The sequence below is a fragment of the Pinus tabuliformis genome, chromosome J, assembly GCF_031772625.1.
Source record: "Pinus tabuliformis cultivar Carrire ecotype Pingquan chromosome J, CPIR1, whole genome shotgun sequence".
Taxonomy (NCBI): Eukaryota; Viridiplantae; Streptophyta; class Pinopsida; order Pinales; family Pinaceae; genus Pinus; species Pinus tabuliformis.
In genome coordinates, this window is record NC_142295.1 from 558,956,210 (window position 1) to 558,982,272 (window position 26,063).

General features: G+C 41.1%; 1 protein-coding gene across 4 annotated transcripts in view; it reads right to left on the minus strand.

The window, feature by feature from the left end:
- The window catches only part of LOC149228233 (putative inactive histone-lysine N-methyltransferase SUVR2), a 114,712-nt gene that overhangs the window by 55,524 nt on the left and 33,125 nt on the right, over nt 1-26,063 (minus strand). For all 4 annotated transcript variants that reach the window (XR_016247850.1, XM_089378109.1, XM_089378108.1 and 1 more), the window contains exons 6-7: nt 22,720-22,786; nt 22,545-22,595 (exon numbers count right to left, since the gene is read on the minus strand). Coding sequence is in view for 3 of the 4 variants with exons in the window: in XM_089378109.1 (XP_089234235.1) it covers nt 22,545-22,595; nt 22,720-22,786 (118 nt within the window). In the remaining variant the exon portion in view is untranslated. The remainder of the gene's footprint in view (nt 1-22,544; nt 22,596-22,719; nt 22,787-26,063) is intronic.

Here is a 26,063-nt window from a genome sequence, read left to right on the forward strand (position 1 = left end):
AAGGTGAAATGTTTCAGTTGTGGCGAGATGGGCCACTTTGCATCCCAATGTCCTTTGAAGCTAAAGGATAAGGATGAGAAACATGATCCTAAGGCTGCTCCAGCAAAGATTGACAAAGATGAGATTTCCATGAGTGCCCACGCATCCCCAAGAGGGAAATGGGGCGATATTGAGTTGTAGTCGGGAGGACTACATATGGGCAGGATCCTTGAGGAGTCCACCTCTTGGATCAATTCCTAGCTATGAGAGCCCAAGATTCAGCAGTAGCGAGATGGACTTAGTGTCAGATGATGCAGTGGATTGTTTGGAGAGACAGATGCAGTGGCCGGAGACCAGAGATTGATCAGCGCAAAGCAAGGTTGGCAACAGTGCAGATGGCACAGTGCAAAAGTCAGCAGAAGATTCATAGGGTCAGAGACTAGAGCAGTCAAATTCCAACATTCATGGTATTATACTGAGCACAGTGAAGTTCAGTTAATTTAAATGTTTTCCAGTTGCTTCTCTCGACAACTGAGTTGCATTATGAATGTAGTGTTAGCAGTGGCAATGCTAGCAGCATAGAAGATGCAGCGTTTGAGGAGGAGTTGTAGTACAAATGCAGTAGTGGTAATGGTAGTGTCATGGGTAGTAGTACAGTTGCAGGAGCAACTCAGTGTTGGTGGCAACAACAGTGCGGAAAGGAGGTGCTTCAGAGACATAGCAACATGCAGTTGGATATTGTTGCTAGAGCACTTCCTCCCTAAAAGGGAGTGTTAGTTTTTGGTAACATCAGAAGTGCTCTAGCCTTGAAAATTGGTGGAGAGGCTAAGGCGCGTTAGTTATAAAGAACTTAGAAACCGTTTGGTCAAATTCCACTCGGATTGTATTTTATTAAAATAATTAATATTTTTAATGGGGTTCCTAAGTCTAAACTTAAGAAAATTAAAATATTAATGGATATTAATCAAAATATGGGTGAGAATGATCTAGGAGGAAGATCAATTCAAGTTTTAATCTTAGTCATTGATTAGAGACTTAATCTTGTTCGTTGAAGTCTCAACGAGAAAAGTATAAGAAGGAGGCTTGGGGTTCAGTTAGAAACACACGAGATTGAGGAAATCGATTTTCTGAGGTGAGAAGTTCTCAAGAGGAAAATTGATTGGGGAGATCTTGCAGCAGAGGGGCAGTGAGAATCTGGGAGAAGGAATTTCCGGAGAATACAAGGCAGAGAGAGGACAGAAAGACGTCTAGAGGAGGGCTAATGATGGCCTACACAGCGCTGACGCAAAGGCAACGCAGTCAGTGAGGGGAAGTCGAGTTTCTGCTGAGGGAATTCAAAGTTCAGTTGCCGAAAGCCTAGGTGTGAGACTGGAGGCAAGAAAGTCGATTTCTCAGCCAGCAAAGGATCTAGAGCAGAGAGGCAACATAATACCCAGGAGGGGTGATGTAGAAGCTGCCCAAAGTGACACAGTTTGAAGCAGTTTGACGCAGAGGCCATCAGAAGGTGACACAAAGCCTCCAGAGCTAAGGATCAGTGATTGAATCTCCAATGACAGGGTGAGATTATTTCACCAGTCTTTTGTCCAGTATTTTCTCTGTAAAGGATGGCTAGTTGAGCATCCTAGATTTGTATTCAGAATTTTCTCTAGCATAATAATAAACCCTCAGAGCTGCTGCAGCGGTTTTCCCACATTGGATTTTTCCGGGGACTATTTTATCCACAAATAACTTTGTCCTATGTATCTTGTTCTTTGCTCAATTTTCTGTTTCATGTAAATCAAATTTAAAGTAGTGTAGGCTGCAAAAGTAATTTGCTTCAATATTCAAAGGAATAACTTGATGAATGAATATTAAAATAAAGTAGGTGAAGTAGATTCATATTTACTGCAGTAGGGGTTCCTTGAGACTAGGAATTTTCACAAGACCGAGTTTTTGAAAGGCCGAGTTCGATGGGCAGCATTTCTAGAATCATATTTCCAGGTTTATTTCAGAATTTTATGTAAAAGAGTTTCATATTTTCAAACCCTAACTTGATGAATGCAATAAAGATCAGATTTGCCCCAAAATTGATATTGCATTCTTTTATTGACAAATGAAAATTGTGTGCATGGTTGTAGCATTTATTGATTTTCTTTCTAGCTATTAAGATAATTTGCAGAGAACTTTGCAGTTCCTCTAGTACATCTTTGTTATTGCTAGTAAATTTCTTAAAAGGAATATTACAATGGTTTCAGAGCATGTTCCTGGCCAGCCCTCTATGGAGGCATGATCAACAGGTTGACTTCTTGAGTGGTGCACATGACCCCTAAAGATAGACAAAACGTGACATATAGGCGACAGAGATACAAGAGTAGGGAAAGGGAACTGTAGATTGATCCAGAACCAATGTCTCCCAAGCATAAAGAAGGGGATTTGGCCACACAAGAAGATATAGGACAGATGGGGAAACAAAACAAGGATGAGATAGCATTTCAGAGCCTTCTAAAAGCTCTGAATGATTTGGCAAAAGGCCAACGGGAGATAGTGGATATATTGAGGCAGCAAATTCCCAACAGTGACAGACCACAGGATAACAAGAGTAGTAATGGGGATTTGAATGCTAGTGAAAGAATAGGTACGTCCTGTAGCATACCTACAACTAATCCACAAAGTCATCCTCGCATTTACAATGGGCTACCTAGGTCCACTATGCCCAAATTTTTTCCTACTAGTATAGTGGGTCGGGTAGGTCAGGATGTGATTTACCAATAGATGTTTACTTCCGAGAGGATGTGATTTACCAATGACCTTTAATGAGTTTTGCAATCAGAGAGGCAGAAACAAGGGCTTTAACAAGGCATCCACAGAGAACATGGAGTTGCAGCGTACAGTTGGGAAATTAGCTCTCCATAACTTTGATGGTTATGTTAGGTGCACAGCGAGAGCATGGGTTCAAAAACTTGACACTTACTTTCGGTTGAACCCAATGGTAGAGGCAGACACTGTCAAGTTAGCCACCCTACACCTAGAAGGGGAACCACATGATTGGTGTCACTACAGGATGACTACCTTTGGGCATGCAGGTGTAACTGCATATGAGGACTTTACATAGAGGGCGATAAAGTGATTTGATAGGAGGGACCCCACAATACACTTCTGAGAATTGGCCTAGCTCAAGCAGAGAGGCAGTGTAGAGAACTATATATAAAAATTTTGGAGGCTAGTAGTGATGTTGACAAATATATCAGAAGCCAGGCTAGTCATGTTATTTATAGAAGGGTTGGCTAAGTCATTGCGTGGGTGGGTGAATACCTATGAACCCATCTCCTTACCAATTGCCATAAGCAAAGCACGAGACATGCAAGATGCAATCCCTAAGACCAAATTTCTTCCCAAACCAACCTTTCATCTTAAAGGTAAGGACATTAGACCTCCTCCGAAGGAGTGGACCGAAAGGAATCGGTTGGACGAGGAACCCAAGAGGGACCTTACGAGGAGGAAGCTATGTTTCACTTGTCAAGAGTCATGGGCAACCAAGACACAAATGTGCAGGAAAAGGTAAAGCTCGCTACATTGAGGTGTTCTCAAACAATGAGGACGAGGAGGTTGAACATGAGCATCCACAGGAAGAACAGTTCAATGGGATGAAGGGCGAGTAGCCTAATGTTGTGACTAAAGGCGGTGTTATTGCTTCACTTACAGGTGTCCCAGGTTCCACACACTCAAAGTTAGGGGCACTATACAGGGACAGAGAGTAATGGTGTTGATTGATGGTGGGGCTACCTACAATTTCATAGATGTCAGCCTTGTGTCCAGGAGGGAACTGGCCACTAAGGAGTTTGGTGGATTTTCATTGGTGATACCGGGCAACAATCATATGGAGTGCACCATGATGATCCCCAAGTTGAGTCTAACAATGGGGAAATAAATAGTCACATATGATTTTTTTGTGGTGAATGTTCCTGACACCAATGTAGTACTGGGAGTTTAGTGGCTCTACTCTATCGGATGTTACACCACTTAATTATAGGGAGATGGAGTTCATGGGACCGGGTGGCAAGAAGGTGGTATTGAAAGGCATGCACACGTATCCATCGAAGGTGGTATCATCAAACAGGATGGAGGTAGATCTGAGGCATGGGGACATTGAATGGGCAGTAAAGTGTCAGATCACTGATAAGAGATCAGCAAATCAGCCATGGCAGTATCCAGCAGATATTATGGCTCTATTATAGAAGCATCAAAAGGCTTTTGAAGGCATTCCCCTAGGTAGACCTCCCGACAAAGGTTTTGAGCACATCATTGAGTTAGAGGAGGGGGTCCAGGCTATTATTATCACTCCATACCGGCATCGAAAGGCCTACAAGGATGAGATCAAGAAATCCATCCAAGAGTTGCTTGTATTGGGCCGCATTCATCCTAGCTCGAGCCCATTTGCCTCATCAGTGGTTCTAGTAAAAAATAAAGACAAGACCTTACAGATGTGAATAGACTACACAGCGATGAACAAGAAGACCATTAAAACCAGTACCCAATCTCCAGCATCGATGAGTTGATGGATGAGTTGAGGGGATAAAAATAGTTCTCAAAGATAGATCTTCGCTTCGAGACCATCAAATTTGAGTTAGGGAGCAAGACATTCCGAAGACTGCTTTCTGATGCCACTATGGGCACTGTGAGTTTTTGGCTATGCCCTTTGGGCTAACCAATGCTCCAACCACCTTCTAGTCATTTGCATTGATATTCTTTAACGATATCTTGGTGTATAGCAAACAATATTATTATAACCAGACCAGTCATCGAATTGATAGACCCCATGAACTGGGAATCGGTCAAAACCAAACCGAAACGGGTAAAAAAATTGGACAAAAAATTGGTCAACCAAAAACACAAAAAATTCAAATTATAAAGAAAAACATATACGTGTGAGTGTGTGTGCGCACGCGCATCCATATGAATCCAAATCATTTATACACAAATAAGCAAAAGTTCTCATTTATATAGCATGTAAGGGTGCACATAACCAAAATAACATAGAGTGCAATCCATCTTTGAACCAAAAATAGATCAACAAACAAGCTCTAGATGGCTAGCCTCTAGCATCCAAAAAAATCTTGCTACAACAAACACCTACATATCTTCAAAACCTTTGCATATATTGGGATCTTCGTCATCAATATCACCCTCTAAAGCATTAAAGTAAGATGGAAAATGCTTAGCATGTCAATTCAAGATTTTGTTTGAGTGTTGGGTACAATTTTAGTAGGATCATGATAGAGGAGTTCAACAATCAATGCCACTAACATCAAGGTGTGAAAATTCCTAAACCGAAATCCCTACTGCAACAACTGATGATATTTCTCCTATTTGTTAAATTCCTTTAAACAAATTACTTATAGTTTCCTACGGCAACTATCTAAATACATACCCTGCAACCTTCACTTAATTAAATATAATGCGGAAACAACAAACTGGGCAAGAAGGAAAATACAACACAAGTGACACAGTGATTTTTGGACAAAAGTCCCCATCAAAACCCAATGTGGGAAAACCAATGCAGCGAATCTGAGGACTTTTATTATTATGCAATAGTAATTTATAAATACGAACTCTAGATGCCTTGCTGGCAATCCAGTACAGAGAATATCACTCGGCAGAAGAAATTAGTGAGATTACCTCACTCTACATTGCAAGCCCTGGCTGATCCGACAGCAGAACCAACGAGTCCCCAGCTACCTTTGCACTACCCCTACGCAATCACTGCTTGGGCCTGCGTCACTGCCTTTGAGGCGTTGAGTCACCTCTTTGCTGGGTCAATTTGCTCTCAGAAGCTTCGACTTCAGCCCTCCCAACTCAGAACGTCAAGCCCCCAGCAAAATCTCGGACTTTTAATTGAAAGGCACTGCGCTGCTCTAGGTGAGCCCTTCCTAGCTCTGTGTCACCCTCACTAGGCACTGCGCTACCTCCTTTGCATCTTTCTCTGCCTCTCTGCTATGTATTCTTGGCTCCGAAGAAGATTCTCCAACCAAAACTATCTCTACCCCTCTTTGTGTGATCACCAAGAAATCACTGCGCTGCTCTCTAGCTCAGCGATTTGAACTAACAGATCAACTCTCTGTGTGTCTTCCAAATGCCCCTCAAGCCTCCTTAAATAATCTTCTCGTTGACATTCAACGGCCCAAATTAGAAGCTAATCAATGACTAAGATCATTTTTGCTTGATCCTCGTCTTCTTCTAGAAGTTACACCCATAGTGAGATTAATACCCATTAATTATTTTAATTTCTTAAGTTTAGACTTCGGGACCCATTAAAAATAATTAATTATTTTAATAAAACTGTCTCCGAGTGGAATTTTCCAAAACGTTTTCTGGGTTCTTTGGAATACATGTGCCCAAGCCTCCCTACAAAATTTGAGACTTAGAGCACATTCGATGGTACCAAAAATCAACACAAGGTACATAGAGGGATCGGTGCTCTTGATTAAATGCTAGTTCCATACCCTCGTACATGACAAAATCCAATGGAAACATTGCACTCCCCCAATCCTGAAAAACTATTAAGTCAGATGGATTTTTAGTGGGATCTAAAATTTTACTTTCTCCATATGAAATCCAATGAGTTCGGAACCACTCTCAAACATCCCGAGTCATTTCATGGTAACGTTAAAAATTTAAGTAAAAGGATGAAAATGAAAGATAAATGAGAAAGTCACTTATACTTCAAGAATGTAACATTACCATGAATTGTATAGCAATAGTAGGGCCATAGGCTTGAATATTAGGCATTTGGTCAAATACTAGGCTTCCCCAATCATAAATCTCTGCTTTAAAATAAGCAATTACATTCAAATTGTTATGACCAATTCAGTCCAATTCTAAATAACATTGATAGCAGGACATGGGAGGAGCACTTGCAGGGTTCGGATGAGGAGTTGAGCATTTTGGAGGAGCAACAATTATATGCCAAACTGTCCAAATGTAAGTTAGGGTTGACGGAGATGCTCTACTTAGGGCATGTGATACATGGACAAGGGTTGGAGGTACACCAAGAGAAGAACTGAGCTATTATTGAGTGGCCAACTCCTAGGAATGTGACGATGTTAAAGGGTTTCTTGGGCCTCTGCATGTATTACAGGCGGTATGTTAAGGGGTTCTCTCAGTTGGCAACGCCTGTTACAAACCTCACCAAGAAAGGGGCTTTTGTTTGGACTTATGCAGCACAGGGAACCTTTGAGCGACTTAAAGAGGTGATGAGCACATGCTCTATGCTAGCCTTACTAGATTTTATGCAACCATTTGTTCTTGAGTGTAATGCCTTGGGGTAAGGTATAGGTGCAGTTTCAATGCAGAAAAATCATCCCATTGCATTTGAGAGCCGGAAGCTCCAAGACTATTGGCGCTTTTATTCCATCTATGATAAGGAGATGCTAGCCATTATGCATGCATTGGCCAAGTTTAGGCCATACTTAGTAGGGAACAAGTTCAAAGTGAAAACCGATCATAATAGTCTCAAGTTTTTTCTGGACCAAAAGGAGCTTAAAGACAAGCAACAGAAGTGGGTCGGCAAGATCCAAGCATATGATTTCGAGATAGAATATGTAAAAGGCAAGAACAATGTGGTTGCAGATGCCTTATCCAGAAGGCCAACAACATTTTCTCTCATGGACATTTCAACAGATTGGAGATCTCACCTTCTAGTGGAGTACTCGAAGAATAAGTTGGCTTGTGAGATTCTGAATCGTCAGTTACAGGATGACAGGTACAAGGTGATCAATGACATCATTTACTACAAGGATAGGATTTACTTGGTACCCAAGTCTCAATTGAAAGAGAAGATTATACATACAACACATGATTCTCCATTGGCGAGGCATCCGGGCTTCCTCAAGAACTATAGAGCCATTAGAGAGAGATTCGCGTGGAAGGGTCTCAAGGAGGATGTCCTAAGATATATCTGCGAGTGCAACATGTGCCAGCGGAACAAGGACAAGCACAAACATCTAGCAGGCTTGCTTCAGCCATTACCTATCCCAGCACAGAAGTGGGAGAGCATCTCGATGGATTTAATCACAAGGTTACTATCAGTTCAGGGGCAAGATTGCATCTCTTTGTGGTGGACAGGTTGACTAAGTTCACCCATTTCTTCCCGATTTCTTCCAATTATTCAGCAGCTCAAGTAGCAGAGTTATTCTTCCGAGAAGTTTCAAGTTGCATGGACTGCCCAAGACCATTGTTAGTGATAAGATAGCAGTTTTATGGGTGGATTTTGGCTGGAGCTTTTCTGATTAGTGGGTATAGACCTCACACCCAGCATGAGTTATCATCCCCAGATCGAAGGACAGACAAAGATAGTTAATAAATAGTTGGAGGGTTACCTATGGAACTATGTGATAGGGCAGTAGAAGCCATGGGTGAGGTGGTGACACCATGGAGAATATTGTTATAATACCACATATCACATGTTGATTGGGATGTCTCCATTCAGGGCTCTATATGGCTACGATGTCATTTCATTTGCAGAGCTGGTATTTGCAGACAGTCGGGCCCCAAAAGCTAAGGATTGGATCCAAGAAGTGGGAGAACATCTCGATGGATTTAATCACAAGGTTACTATCAGTTCAGGGGCAAGATTGCATCTTTTTGGTGGTGGACAGGTTGACTAAGTTCGCCCATTTCTTCCCGATTTCTTCCAATTATTCAGCAACTCAAGTAGCAGAGTTATTCTTCCGAGAGGTTTTTGTTGGAAATACTGAGAGGGGGGTGAATCAATGTTTCTTTTCAATTGTTACTTTTACCAGTTAGATCACTTATATTTAGAACACAAAAATGAACAATAGAAGTAAACGCTTTTATTAATATAATCTTTATAATGAATCAAGTACAATATGGGTAGGGCTCCAACCCTTGATGAAGACACCCAGGCTCCAACCTGGGATGTGCCAAGCACCTACTTGGACTTTAGTGAGGCTCCGACCTCTAGGGCTTCGACCCTATCTTATCCAAGGCACCAACCTTGAGTTTAGGAGCACCAACTCCAAGGACACCAATCCTCAATCTTCCAGGCTCCAACCTGTATTTGCCAAGCACCGACTTGGACTTCCAAGGCTCCAACCTTGTCAATTTTGAGGCACCAACCTCAAGGGCTCCAACCCTATATCTGGTTCACTTTGTCAAGGTATGTTTGGTTGTACTTCACATCTCCCAATATCTTCTTCAACGAGCCCTGTCAATCTCTTCAACAATGCCTTCTCCAAATCACTTCATTAATGACAACCTGTCTTCATATGAAGGAGTCTTCACAACTCTTCATATTGCTCAAACAGAATCTCCAAGTCACATCATGATGACTAACACACAATGGTCACAATCGTCAATGTATCTTCAATGATCTTGCACACACACAACTCTCTGTTTCAACCCTCTGTTCTAACAATCGCGATAACTACTTCAGGAGTAATTGCTTAAGAAGAGTGACTATTGCGGCTACAGGTTGTGCACACAATTATAAAACAACCCTGCCTTATGCAGTCTCTTTTTAACAGATCGCGGGCTGCACTTCTACGGATTCATTATAAGTCTAAACTTTCAATGATTAACCCAATCAACAGAATGTTTTTTACCTTCATCTTCTGCTGGACCTTCGGCTTCCTCTGCGCTCACTCGACCTTCGGATTTCTTTCTACTGTTCCTTCAGCTTCCTCTGTCTCTTCGAGTTCATTAGTTGTGAACTTCATTATGCTCTATTTTTATGCCCAAGATAGATACTCAGAACTGAAGTGTTTTAACTCGCTTTTATACGAGTTTCACCAATGACCAAAGGACACGTCTATTGGAGGGAGGTCGACTTGTATATTAAAAATATATATCGGAGAGTCTTTTATCCATAGATTTGATTATTCATGGAAACCATATAAGAGCTGCTTACCCACATGGAGATCCCACATGCCACGTCATCACCTTTAATCCCGCAATCGCAATTCCATGAGAATCGGAGTCATTCCTTTAATCCCGCAATCGCAACTTCATAAAAAATCGGAGGTTTTACAGGTGTGCACATGCTTTGTCTTCTGATAGAGCGGATGCGATATTCAATGAACTGTTTTTAATGAATCCATCGGGTCCACAAGATTATCGCAATCGAAGTTTTTACACGTCATCCCTTTGAAACTTGTGATTCAACAGATGCAATATTACATTAAGTTATGTTATAGTGTTGTAGTCGGGTCCGCAATAATATCGCAATCGCAGTTTTTAATTGTTGGAAACACTTAGAGGGGGGGTGAATCAGTGTTTCTTTTCAATTGTCATTTTACCAGTTAAAACATTTATATTCGAAACACAAGATGAACAACAAGAATAAATGTTTTTATTAATATAATCTTTGCAATAAAAATAGATACAATATATATATGATTCCAATCTGTTGCCAAGCACCAACTTGGACTTTTGTGAGGCTCCAACCTCCATAGCACCAACTCTATTTTGTCAAGGCACCAACCTTGGACTTAGGAGCACCAACTCCCAGAACACCAATCCTTCCAGTTCTAAGGCACCAACCTCAAGGGCTCCAACCCTGTGCTGCAAACTGTCTGAATCTGTTTTGTCAAGGCACCAACCTTGGATATAGGAGCACCAACTCCAAGGACACCAATCCTTTAAACTTCTAAGGCACCAACCCCAAGGGCTCCAACCCTCTTGTCAAGGCATGTTTGATAGTAATGTTATGCTCTCAGAACAATTCTTTACTGAGTTCTGTCTATTTACAGCTTCACTATAGTCTCCATGCTACAGCATCAATGGCAATTAGTCTTCATATGAAAAAGTCTATACAACTCTTCATACTGTCCACACAGAGTCTGCAATAGCCATCATGATCTCTGATAATGTCTCCACACAGCTTTAGTGAGTCTACTATTAGCTGCACTAAGCTCTGATTAATTCATCGCTGGTCTGAGCCTTTCACAGGTTAGCCCGATCAACAGAGTTACTCGTCCGTCGGCTTCCTCCTGTCCTGCTGGACCTTCGACTTCCTCTTGTCCTGCTAGACCTTCGACTTCCTCCTATCTTGCTGGACCTACCACTGCCTCTATTTTCTTCCAGTTTTTCAACCTTACTTTGAACCTTCCTTGTTCACTGTTATAGAAGCCTGATACGCCTGACCTTTTGGCTTCCTCCTTGCTCACTTGAGCTTCGGCTTCCTCAACGCTCGCTCGAACTTTCGCATCCCTTCTTGATCGCTTGGTCTTCGGCTTCCCAATCTACGCTTGCTCGTCCTTTCGTCTTCTTTTCATAATCACATATGAGTTTCACCAATGACCGGAAAGGCACGTTTATTGGAAAGAGGCCGACTTGCATATTGAAACATATTGAAGGGTTTTTTCATCCATAGACTTGATTATTCACGGAAACCATATGAGAGAGGCATAGCCATATAGAGGTCCCACATGCCACGTCATCCTTTTATCGCAATCGTCGCTTTAATATGACAAGGACTTAAGCCTTTAAACCCAGGACCATACAATATATTGAAATACAGGGATGCACAAGAAATACACAGAAAAACCCCGCTCCGAAACACTTAGGCGGACTTCAAATATTTATACACCCAAACATATATATATCATCAAGTCCGCACATCAAAGACACCTCCGCAGCGCTACTCCTTCCTTTCTTCGATCTTCGATCAACCCTTCACCTTCGCGATTAGCATTTAAATCGTGACTGTCGATCTGGCGCTCGATTCGACGGTTGTCGCTTATCCTGATCACCAACCAATCGGCTCGATCTCCACCGTTGATCTCTTTCATTTGATCCGACGGTTGACATTGATTTCGGGTCTATATATATATATATATATATATATATCGCAATCGCAGTTTATATCGCAGTTTATAGTGTGCCATCCCTTTATAACTTGCGATGCATAACCTCCGATACGGCGAACGCGATATGATTATAAACTATTTTTAATACCTTCGTCAGGTCCATATATATATATCGCAATCGGCGCTTTCAATGTGGCAAGGCTTTACAAGAGGCTTGTGATATGCGACGAATGCGATAATATATTAAATCATATTGCAATGGTGGAGTCGGGTCTGCATACATATCGCTATTGCAGTTTTAACGTGACAAGGCTTAAAACACTGCAATACATAACCCCAGTTATGGCGCGCGCGATATATCATTAGGGCGCGATATAATAGGACCATCGAGTCCGCAACTGTATATCGCAATCGGAGGTTTCGGGGGTGACAGCCCTTTGAGACTAGCGACACAGCGGATGTGATATTACATTAGGACGGTTTATAATGTTGCAGCGGGTCCGCATACATATCGCATCTATATAATATATATACTCCTCCGTTCTTAACTTTGGTTAATGCGGACTTAACCCATAACCCTTTATCCCCTTTAATTCTATTATAACCCTCGTATAATGGGAATATACACAAACACACGGGAACTTGCATTTTCCGCTTTTCCATAGCCTTGGTGCGTTTATCGATGCTTACCTTTATCAGGCTCATTCTCCACCGTAGATTAACTCGCGCTAGATCCAACAGCTTGCATGAATTTCGGGTGAGCAATTTGCAAGGGAAATAACCACCCGAAAAAGTGGTTTTCTCTCTCCACCCTCATGCTACGTGTCGCTCGGTTAATGGAATCGGGCGCTCTCCTCTAAATACCACTTACCACCTAGCGTCTGCCCGAAAACCACTGCCACTGTTACAAATCCGCCTTTTGGAATATAACCACGTGCATTCACTTTGACTTTAACCCGATATTATATACTTTAACCTGATATATGTGGTTATATACTTTAACCCGATATATACTCCTCCGCTCTTTTCTGGTCTGATATGACTCCACGATGGCTTCCGATGCACTGCTCCAATAGCTCTTCTCTGATATTCCTCCGATATCGCATGATATGGCTCCTCTGTTAACTGCTCTTCCGCTGGCTTCTCCTCCTGATGTGTGTTCCTCTTTGTTCCTTCTAATGAACAATATGGCTCCTCTGTTAACTGCTCTTCCGCTGGCTTCTCCTCGGCTTCATATCATCATTTAGTATCCTAGAATATTGCCATATTGACATACTCTTGTTGCTTCATGGATCTGCTCTACTTGGCTTCACATCATTGATACTATCCAGAATATTGCCATATTGACATCAATGACAACTTAGATTAACATTAATGTGACATCCCTTTATAACTTGCGATATGAAAGTTCCGATAGGCAAATGCGATATTACATTAGGGCTATTACCATACACTGATCGAGTCCGCATATTATATCGCAATCGGAGTTTTAATGTGACAAGCCTTCATAACTTGCGATGCGAAGGTTCCGATACGACGGATGCGATATTAATTAGGGCGTGTTGTAATGGGACCATCGGTTCCACAATGCTCCTCCGATATCGTTGTTTTCTTCCTTTAGACTCTTACTCTTGGCTTGGATTTCTTGTGGCTTCTCGTTCCTGTGATTTTCGTTGGCTACTCTTTGATGACTTCTGATAGCTCTTCTTCCAATAGCTCTTCCTTTGACTTCCGATAGCTCTACTCCTCCAACGTAATGTTCCTATTTGTTCTTCTGATAGCACTTACCCTTGGGCATATGCGATAACCTGCTTCTCTTGCTCTGATAACTTTCTTCTTTGATGGCTTTCAATAAACTCTTCATCTTACTCTTTGGCTTCACGATGGCTTCTCCTCTTTGGCTTCTTGCTCCTGTTGCTTCACGGATCTACTGCTTCTATTATGTCTGTATATATATATTCAATCCACTTGGGTCCTCCATCTCATCATATCATCATATATCAAACTTTCATCACTATGAGCATTATGATCAATGGGCATCAATGGGCAATCATGTATCAAAGAATTTTCCATCACTAACACTTCCATATTGACATCAATGACAACCTAGATTAACAGTTTTCAAGTTGCACAACCTAGATTAATAGTTTTCAAGTTGCATGGACTGCCCAAGACCATTGTTAGTGATAGAGATAGCAGTTTTATGGGTGGATTTTGGCAGGAACTTTTCCGATTAGTGGGTATAGACCTCGCACCCAACATGAGTTATCATCCCCAGATCGAAGGACAGACAAAGATAGTTGACAAATAGTTGGAGGGTTACCTATGGAACTATGTGACAAGGCAGCAGAAGCCATGGGTGAGATGGTGAGATTGCATATTTTTTGTGGTGGATAGGTTGACTAAGTTCGCCCATTTCTTCCCAATTTTTTCCAATTATTCAGCAGCTCAAGTAGCAGAGTTATTCTACTAAGAGGTTTTCAAGTTGCATGGACTTCCCAAGACCATTGTTAGTGATAGAGATAGTAGTTTTATGGGTGGATTTTGGCAGGAGCTTTTCCGATTAGTGGGTATAGACCTCACACCCAGCATGAGTTATCATCCCCAAATCGAAGGACAGACAAAGATAACTAACAAATAGTTGGAGGGTTACCTATGGAACTATGTGACATGGCAGCAGAAGCCATGTGTGAGATGGTGACACCATGGAGAATATTGTTATAATACCACATATCACATGTCGATTGGGATGTCGCCAATCAGGACTCTATATGGCTACGATGCCATTTCATTTGCAAAGCTAGTATTTGCAAATAGTCAGGCCCCAAAGGCTAAGGATTGGATCCAAGAGAGCCAAGACATCCTCAAGGCTCTCAAGGACAATTTACATATAGTACAAAACAAACAAAAACTATATGCTGATAAACACTGGATTGACAGTAGTTTTGAGGAGCGGGAGACATGGTATGTTTTTGTGTGTAGCCTTATAGATAGTCCAACCTCAAACAAAAAGGTGTAGAGAAGCTAAAGAAACGACCTATGAGAGACACCCATAGGAGAAATTTTTCTCCTAGATTGTCTTCAGCCAACAGCGCCTTGCAGCCCCCAGATAACTCGATGTGCCACCATCTCCGCCACCTGAGCCAGGCATTATGCACGATCACCCATCTGTCATGCTCGTATGTTTGAAGGTGGGCCTTCCAACCCGCAAAGTATGGCTTTCATTATGTAGTTGCATATTTTTTCTTACTTCCTATGGATGCTTCTAAGCATGGATTAGTAGGGGGATTCAATGGAAAGAATAGGCTCGGTCAATGCTCTTGTCCCCTGGTCCAACTTCGTGGTCAACCTTGTATCTAGACCTATGGGATCTCCTCTATTGGATAGTAGCTTTAGGAGTGGCACCACATGAGAAACCCCGATTTTGGTCGTGTGGTCCCACTTCCTGACATTACATACATCACTCCCCTCCGCTCATTATAACCTCTTTTCACATATTTCCATCCAGGTCCACATTTGTCCATTCAGTAAGGAGTTAGGACACACTTTGGGTCGAGCAGAGAACGATGCCCCAGAGGTTGATGTAGCTAAAAAGAAAGTTAAAAGCATAATTTGGCCACTTACAACAGGAAATGTACCATAAAAATGCAAAAGATGGTTGGGACATAAATATTTAGCACATGGGCAAAAGCCAAGCATGAGCTCTACCCCCATTATGGCCATCATCCTGGTTCCTAGGGCCCCTATATGAGCCCTTTGCATCATTAAGGAACCCATGATTGTCCCAACCCCTAGTGGGTGATGAACTGCCCAACCTTATTCATTGTTATATCATTCACATCATCCTCTCATTCCTTGGAGCCCCGAGCAGTTATAATAGAAAAATCAATAAAAGGCAAAAGGCATATGAAGAAGGGTGAAAAAACAAAGGTCGAGGTAACTCGTGTACCACGATGGTTCCCTCCTACATCTATACACCCAAGTGTGGGCTTCCCTCATCATAGCTACCCTTGTACCTGTAGTTTTTAACCCTGTACAAAAATTACCTGCAAATGAATTCTTAAAAACAAAAAATATAGAATGGCGAGAACATAAAACGAATATACACAGAGATTTTCCCCTGGATCCCAAAACTAGGACTACCAGATTGATTTTTCAATATGTTCCTTTCAATGTTATAATACATATATATACATGTTGAAGCATTCACAACCCCAATCCATTAACCCTAGATTAGAACATAACCGTAGTTCCCTTGATCGGATCTACAAAATACCATGGCTAGAAAACCACCATGCCCAAAACCATGTGCAAAACCCATGCACAAAACCATGGGTAGGTCTGCCCACCATCTTTGGGTCTGCCCCCCATCCTTGGGTCTACATATATATAGGAAAAAAATATTTGTGGCGCTGCCTCGGACCCCTGTGACACCCCTACTATGCCCGGCGCAACAAACAAGGCAGGCTCACACCCCCTGTGACACCCCGTGCGTGCGACTAGTCGTGGAAAAAATATAACACACACCCAACAGTACCATGGCATGTGGCTTGGAGCCTTCCCCTAATGCCCCGCTCTGTTCCATCATTATATCACATGACACCTGCCATATGACAGATGTACCATGGACCTGTCACTCCCCCAGGGGTTGAAACCACCTAATGGGATCCTTGATTAACCTCCTTCTTGAACTTGGCAACACCTGTACATTCTAAAAACCCATTGTGGAAGAAGTGCCACTTGATTCCATGATTTGTAAGCTCATTTGCTCAATTGCACTAATGAATTGTTGTACTGGAAGGTGAGGAGACGCATTGGATCTTATACAAGATTGAAGATGGATCTTCACTTTGGGGTTTGGTCTCCCTATATAGGTTCCAAGCCTTCCAGAGGGTCATATTGACATTTGTAAGGTGTGCGTTGAGAGCCACAGGCCTGCACTATAGCAGAGAGTAGATAGCCATGCCATGGGATCCTTCAACATCATTCATTTCTCCCTTGTGTCTGACTTATTTGATGATGATGATGCACCTGGACCAACTTCCCCATTCATCGAGACACTTGCACCACACACTTGGCAGTTGATCCAGGGCCCAGATGGGGTTTTGTCTCACCATGGGAGACAAGGGAGGTCTTGCATCATTGTTCCAGCCCTTGCAGATGGGATACATGCTTGTTCGATTCAATTGGAGACCCTTGAGGATGTTTTTGTGCCCCCACAGCCACATGGGAGCACCACAGGTCATTTGCTTGGAGATCAAGGGGCAACTCCCTTCATCACTATTATTGGAGCCCTCTTATTCATTATGGCACATTACGAACTTCACTAAGCCTTCCAATGGCCATCCTAACTATTGTATTATCATTTCGGCCCGCTTGAGAGGCTTATTTTTCATATTATGGAGCTATTTAGTGGGCTTGTCACCAAAAGGATGTTATTTTGCACATTATTTTTATTGTAGGGGCATTATTAGGCATAATTAGGCCATTCGAGTCCCTTGCAGGATCATATAAATACAAGAGAGGTTCATTGATCTCTCATCATCACTTGGATTTGTATCTCCTTGGAGAAAATAACTTGGACCTACTATTGTTGGACGAATTAGAGATTATTTGATGCATTTTGATGTTTGGATAATTGCTATCTAGTCTTGGAGCTTCATTTTTGCAAGTCTAATGGATGGATATACTTCTTTTGCCATGTAAGTGTTATTTCTTGCGAAATTTTGATGCTTAATGTCTAATGTATGAAACACTATGTATTGATTTTACTTGTGCACTAATATTGACGTGAATTCATGAACCACATGTGATCTTGGCTCGTTGCATATGTTACTCATCTTGGAAATAGGAAGTGGATGTGCCTAGGGGTGGGTTATGAAACTTTGACCTCGAAACTCCATTAAATTTGCATATCAAAGTATGAATCCTTGTTGTGACCTTGTAGCTGCTTCTCTAGGACATGTGAAGTTGCAATAGGGCTCCTTGGAAGAGTGAAAATCCTAAATCAAATTCACTTTGACTCCATTCTCCACAATTGGCTAGGCACTGGTCTCAAATCCTTGGTGATCACCCTAAATTCCCTACCTTCAACAATTTTTTCTACCCTGACCCTAGATGGCCAAGCTAGGGCATCCAACGAATTCCATTAGAGTCGTCATCTTACTCAGCAAGTTGGCTAGGAACTGCACTAGGGTGTTGTCCACATGCCCTCCAATTTTGAAGTCAATCCCATGGTCGGTTTGTGAGATACACCAAGTCCTAGGTCCAAAATCATTTAGCTCTTGGTCCATCTAGGTTAGCGGCATTCTTAGGTATCCTTTGTGCTTGAAAACTCGAAGGAAGTTCATCAATTAATGATCCCTTCTTCCCCCTTTCTTGACCTAGATCCTTGATTGAAGATTACACCCCAAACCCTAGGTCTTGTTTCAGTGCCCTCGAGCTTCATTGTGGTCCCACATCTCTATCATTCCTCATCTCACAAGGCCACTTAGAAACCTTGTTTCTAAAAGGAATCTTAGGTCTATGGCATCCCTCATTAAGGAATAACTCTAGCCCCTAGGTCTAAGCCTCCCTTAAGCCTTTCTTAGAGAGCCTTTGACCTTGCTTCTGAAGCAAGCAAGCCTTATTATATGAGTCTCTCTTGTGAATGGGCTTTAGAAGTCACTACCTATCCTATCATTGAGTAATCATTCCAAGTGATTTCCTTATATCATGACTCCTCCCATCGGTGAAACTTTGTAAAGAGCAGGCAACATCAACTGAGGTGTCAGTGGGTCCTTGTCCCATTGTTGCCACTTGATCTAGTAGTAGTCCCTTCGAAACCCCCCTAGGACCCCTGCTAAATTGAGTGGTAACATTTTTGGCACCGTTGTCAGGAAGGAAACAAGTTTGCCTACCTTGTGAACCATTGAGGAATTGATTCATTGACGACATTCAAATATTCCTCTGGCGACTCCATTTATTGTCCAATCCCCTAGTTTGTTTGAAGGTGACAACATTACTCCTCTAACTAGGGTTGTTGCAAAAAGGGGAGAAAAAAATTCATCACCGATTAGAACTAACCTTCTCCCTGAGTTTGAAAAGGTTGGTAATTCAACTCTTGATATGGAAAGCAATTCCAATGCCAATCAAAACCAACCCAAAGTCCCAAGAAGCAAAAGGCATTTGGCTACTGTTTTTGGACCTTTGAAATTGAGGGACAATCCCAAACCTTTACCTGAAAAAAATCATGACTGGTTGCCCAAATTCAAAGGGGATGCCACCAAAAGTGCTCATGATCATATTGATGACTTCTATTAGATGATTTCCCCTAGGGGAATCGATGATGATGACAGGATCATGATGTTATTCGCTTTATCCTTTGAGGGACAAGTTAGGGAAAGGTACCTTAGCCTCCCTGCGGGTAGTATAGATGACCCTGACCAATTTGAAGATGCTTTCATGAGAAGGTGGTCCTTTGATGCCCAAGGGTCTTTCAACATCAAAAATTTTACCACATAAGTAAAGGAAGGGGAGACGTTAAAGAATTCATCCAAAAATTTGACAAGGTAGTTAGGGACATCCCCGATCACCTTAGACCCCCTGATGCAATCATTCTTGATAAATTCACCAAGGTTGTAAGAGGTCACTTGACATATGCATTAAAGTATAAGAAACTTAAGAGTCTTGTTGAGGCCAACGAAATTATTACAGAAGTTGAACAAAACCTCAATATCTCCAAAATGGAAATGTTTGAGCATTCTAAACCTAAGGTGGAAACCAAGAAGGGTAATTCCAAAGACCGAAGAGTAAGTCCGAAGACCAAACTAAGGAAACCTTGGTTGTGGTCCTTAAGAAGCTTGAAAAGCTATCTGAGGACATGAACTCCAACGATAGACTTTACATGAACAAGTTCATCGCTCTTGAGAAGGCCCAAAAGTCAAACTTCGTTCCCAAAAACAACCCTTTTCCTAAGAAAACAAATGATGAAGGCAAGCCAAACTAATCCCAAGTTCCTAACACTTTAGCCCCAACCAATGTTGTGGAACAAGAATAATCATCTTCCAAAAGTGAACAAAGTGATGAAGAGGAAAGAGAAGATGAGGAGGGTGATGAGCAAACAAATATTGTTGAATCTCACGCCTTCAACATTATGTTAGGTGGCACATACAATCATCCTTTGATTAGTAAAGTAGCCCTAAAAGAAGAAAAGGATGAGCTAATCCTCAATGTTGATGATAGTGGGAGATTCAAGGGAGTCCAATACTCGAGAAAGAATGACAAAAACACCTCCACTAGTTCCGAAGAACCTAAAAAAGAAAAGGAATCTCTCCCTAAGCAAGCTCCCCCGAAGCAACTTCCTACAAAAGAGCCTATCAAGAAGGATCCTCCCAAGAAGGACAATACCAAAAAGGACCTTCCAAAGGATGGTCCTAAACAAAAAGCTAAAGATAAGGAGGTCAAACTTGATATTGATGTGGGCGCTGCTACAAGAAAGATGACCATGCAAGTTCCCTTAAAGGAGCTAGTTAAACTCCCATAGCAAAAATGGAAAGCAAAGAAAGCCTTAGGGTTTGAAGAAGAGGACACACCAATCACATTGCAAAATATACACCTTTGTAATACTAACCCTGGTCATGAGACATTTTTGCTCACCTTAGCTATTAATGATCTCCTATTGCATAATTGTATGTTGGATTTTGGAGCTTTCGCAAATATCATGCCTTTAAAAGCCATGAAGCAACTCAATCTTAACATCACTTGTAGATACAAGAATGTGCGGTTTCAACTCCCAACATGTTGAAGTAGAAGGCCTCATAAAATATCTCAAGGTGTCATTAGTTATGAACCCTAACATATCATTGCTCATCGATGTTGTGGTCATGGATATACCTGAAGTGTGGGGAATGCTATTGTCTAGGAAATGGGGCGCTACGATAGGTGGACAACTTCAAATGGACTTATCTTATGTCACCATCCCATAGTCTGATGGAACCCCTTTCATTCTCTATAGAGAACCTTTGTACACAACTCATATGGTAACACTGGGTCCTAATCAACATTACAAGATTCTCGAGGCTAAGAAACCATCTCCCATCCTTCCCTCTAAAGAAGTCTACATCCTGAAAAGGCCAAATCAAAAGCAAACCAAGAGATGGAAGCCTAAAAGGGAATTCAACGTAGGGGACGTTGTGTTGGTTGACAAGAATCCTATCCCTGTTAAGATTCATGGTAAGGTTGGTTAGGATTATTGTTATATTGCTAGACTTGACGACGGACTTTGGCCGAAACTGATCAAATTAATTCATATCACCCCTTTCATTGACACTCGATGTTGTATTATATGCATGTTAGAGTAGGATGAATTGCATGTTGAATTTTCGCATTAGAACTAACATAATATTCTTCTATCATGCTAGATTAGATGCATTTAGATTAAAAATGTATTTTGAATAAATTTTATTCCTTGTTGATTTTTATGGCCTAACATAAGCATGGGCGATCATAAGCAACACAAAAACAGGCTGCCCCATGTGCTTAGTCTTAGCCAACATTTTTCAAGCCCAAGTGCTATGCAATCATTTTGTTTAGCCAACCTATCAAGGTGTTGCGCTTTTGTTCCATACAATGCTTCAAATAAGTCATGCCTAAGGCCATATGAAATCATTGTTATAAGAAAATTCCACAAGATCATGGTAGTCTTCACCCCATATGGGTTATGCATAGCATAAATTTCTTGCAAATATTCAATTCTTTGGTTTTACCTATTCTAAGCACCCATCCATCTGCAGGTGGTACATTACGCCAAACTTCAACAAAGTACCTACCGCTTGAAAACTGAAACAAACCCTTACAGAAATCAAAAGTGAACTTAGAATCCATGTACACTATACTTCTTTGGCACCCCCTCCAAACTCACAATCTCCATAGTGAATACTTCAACAATATCTAATGTTTTATTGATATTACCCATCCATAAAAATAGGCTAATTTAGTCAAGCTGCACATGACCACCACGATGGAGTCATACTTTCACATCATTTTAGGAACACTGTGATGAAATCTATAGAAATCACCTCCCATTCCCATTCCATAATTGTTCTAGTACAAAAGGATGCTTGAGCTCAAACTTAACCTTTTGCCATTCCAAACATTTTAACACATAGTCAGTGATATCCTTCTACAACCCTGACCAAAAGAACTAAATTCTCACTGCAATGACTATATTAGAATTTAGGATAGCCTAGATGTTTGATATGCAATACAGCATGCATTCCTTTCAATATTAATCCCCTTACCACAGCAAAGTTAGGGATATAAAACTGAACTTTACATTAAACAAATCTACTTGCATCAGTTCAACAAAAGCAATTAAAATCACTAAAACTTGTTATAGAATTGATATTGGATAATGCACAGTAGGAATTATGGTCTACGTCAAGATACCATGCCTATAGAATTATAAATTTTTACCCAAAATACAAGCTAGACTAGATGATACTCAAAAACATACCCATGTAAGCTCTTCCATAGCTTGCATTCCTTTCAATATTAATCCCCTTACCACAGCAAAGTTAGGGACATAAAACTGAACTTAACATTAAACAAATCTACTTGCATCAGTTCAACAAGAGCAATTAAAATCACTAAAAATTGTTATAGAATTGATATTGGATAATGAACAGTAGGAATTATGGTCTATGTCAAGATACCATGCCTATAGAATTATAAATTTTTACCCAAAATACAAGCTAGACTAGATGATACTCAAAAACATACCCATGTAAGCTCTTCCATAGCTTCAACCTTTCTTGTAGTGAAAAAAGCAAGCTGTAATTTACAGGCGGAAAGATAGGAGCCAAATTAGAAACTCTGTTATGAAGTATCAAAAAAACAAAAGAGAAAAAATGCAGAACAAGTCACCAGAGAGCCAAAGAGATTCAAAATTGCATACATGGTAGTAATGGCGATCAGGGGACTCCACCTCAACTGGGATCTCGATTAAATTGGCATCATAACACCTGAAAACCAGTGTATACAAATTAGTAAAACATCATGGATAACTATATGCAATCAAGGATATTTCAAACGTATTCTTGTTCTTGAACTGCTTCAAATGTAAAATTGAAATTGCTCGTAACTTTTCTATTCTATCAATTTCAGGAGAAATATCCTAAGAACAGAAATTAAATAGCAACATGCTAGGTCTTAGAAATGCAAGCCTCCACTTAAAATTCTGAATTTTATTGGAAATAAGTTAAAAGAATGGCAGTCTAGATAACGCAAGAGTATGAGAAGGAAAACTTAAATCACTTGGGCGTGCATCAGTTACAACAGCAAGCCAACCACATAACGTTCCAGAAAAAAAATATGTACAAACTTTTATAATGATGAGAAAAACACAGAAAACTCCACTGACTAGCTTATGTGATATCTATAATTTAATTTCAAAATTCTCACTCAGGTATAAGTACTTCTCTCTTATTATTATGTAATAAGAAAACAAAATATCAATTTAACTCCTACTTTGCTAAGCCTACTTGGCAGCAGCAACACTTAATAGCCAAACATTAAGATATTTGAACCAATGAGATTGAGTAGTAATCCAGCATTTTTATAGAAATCTAAACGGATCATAGAGTCTCCATTCAAGGCCCATGTATGGCAACAATGCTGATGTCCATGATTGGTGGCTTTTTCCCCAATATACACACCAGTCCTTCCCAGCAAAATTACGTAGATGGACTTTTCTGCATCCAATTATACCAAGCTAGTATCAATTAGTACCATCATGGGTGCAGACACACTGATAAAATCAGTGTGATACTCATAACTACTAGGATGGACTATAAACATTTAAGTAAGTACTTGTTAGAATAGAGTCGTTCTGTCATGACTTTTATATTAGCTTAAGAAACTTTACAATTAGTCTTTAGTTATGTTGAATACGAGAGTCACTTTGGAAGGCAAAGTGTCATTTTGTGTTGTGGCTTCATATAATGTATTTTTCTAAAAAGTAATGCAATACATCTGTATGCTTTCTCTCTCACATTCACTGTACACTGACTTTTCTGTGACCATTATATGCATTTACAACATGGCATCAGAGCCACCATGTGCAAACTAAAATGTGAAAGGATATGCGGTGGGCATATCAAGAAGCATGACCTAGGGACTGGTTGGCACACACAAGTCAGCAAAGGAGGTGAGCAAAAGACCGAGAGAAAGACAGCACAACACAAAAGATAGGTTAGCCTTTTAGTTTTTAGTTTTCCTGAATTTAATAGGTTGGCTAGGTTAGAACGGACTTTTAGTATTAATATAGCCACAAATCATTATAACAAGATAGTAAGAACTGCACAACAACACAACAACAGGCATGCTTCCCAAGGCTTCCATAATACAGTGTAGCAGAAACAGTGATGCTTCCTGAGATGGCCATACAGGCAGTGGGCGGGGCCATGCAGAGCACCGATAATGAAAATGGCATGTGGGCATGCTTTTTAAGGCACTACCATGGCTATACAGGCCCTAGGCAGGTCAGACCGGCCTGTAATAGCTTTAGGCAGTGAAAAACAAGTTCAGGCAGGCTTTTAACAGTTTTGGCAGTGCAACCAAAAACAGGTTCATGAAGGCCTCTGACAACTTTGGGCAGCACATAACAGTCTTGGGCAGGCCTATAATAGTTGTGGGCAGCAATGTTGCAAACATCGGCATCGAGATAAAATCGGCAAGGGTTCAAAAAACCAAAAAATTGTAAAAATCATGAAAATATCAGTAAACATCAGAAAACGTCAGTAAAATTAAGATACCATCAAAATATCAGTAAAAATCAGCAAACATCACCTAGGCAAAAAAAATCGTGATTTCACAATAAAATCGGGATGTTATTGAGATGTTTGCAACATTGGTGGGCAGTGCAAAACAATCTCAAGCATGCCCAACTGTTATAACCTTTTTTTTCCACCTTGAATCAGTGAGAGAGACCATTGTTCATTATCAGACATGTTGACCTTGATGCATACTTCATCCTCTCTGATTAGCCATTTTTAGCATGATGGTCACTCCCATGACATTGACATGATGTGTACGGTCGCTATCAAGCAGTGCACAATACAGAGGCACAATACCCTAGTTGCCTTTGTACAGGGAGCGACTGTGGTCAAAATTTCTAGTGTTTGTCATTCCCCAGGAGATCAGCTCAACCTACTTGTCTATGAGTTGTCTAGGGGAAATTATTGTAGAAGCTTCCTAACTTCTTGAGCCCCTAGGTGTCCACATACATTCTCCGGGAGGACAGAAAGAGCCTATATAATCTGACCCTATCAAGAGGAGAAGAGAGTTAGAACAGAAGAAAGAGCTCAGTTATGCTGTTAGTTTGCTGTTAGACTTCTATTTTATGCGAGATCAGCTCTGTCTTGCTGGATCTAGAAAGTGGCCATGCTGAGCACTTAGTAGCAGCAACAAACTCAAGGTATATGATGTACTAAGGTTTCAGATTAATGAAAGTACATGTTATTTCCTTTCTTATGTATGCTGTTGATTATTATCCGCATATATCTCGTGCTTTTTATTGTACATGCTAATTCCTTCTCCTCGGAGGTGGAACCTTCATCTTGTTTGGTGGTGAATGTGTGCAGGAGTTTGGATCTAGGGAGTGAAAGGAGCAGGATCTTTAGTTAGGAGGAGGATCTACAAGATCGTTTTCAGATCTACTCCATCAGGCTGCAAAGGATCAGGTGCACACTCATTCCCTTCGAATATAGACTTTGTTGCATGTATTGGTGTTTAGCTTTAGGAACTCACTAGATTACACACATCGTCTAGTGGATCAGAGGGCTATATACACAGGGCAATAGCTCCTTGTCTCAGGACATTTCCTAGCACAACACTAACAGTTTTGGGCAGTGTTACCCACCCACGTGTATGGGTAACCCTAGGAGAAAAATGTTCTCCTATGATGTAGCTTGCCATCTAGCAGCCCTACCATGATCCACAGATAGCCAGCGACAGATGCCTCTCATCCACTCTCTGGTCAGTGAATTTATTCATCTAGCTTGCTTATCCAATGAAGGTGGATCAGTTATTGTGAGGAACATTAACCATTTTGGTATTCAAGCGCTTTCATTTAGTCAAAGGCATTCTAGTATGGATCACAGGTTGAATTGGATGATAAATTGATATTGGATGTACCCTTGTCCCCTCGCTTCACCTTGGTGGTTATCACTTGCCCTAGTCCAATGGGGCCTTCCTTTGGGCCTTTCTTTCACTATCCAGGAGGGGCACAAATAGCAGGCT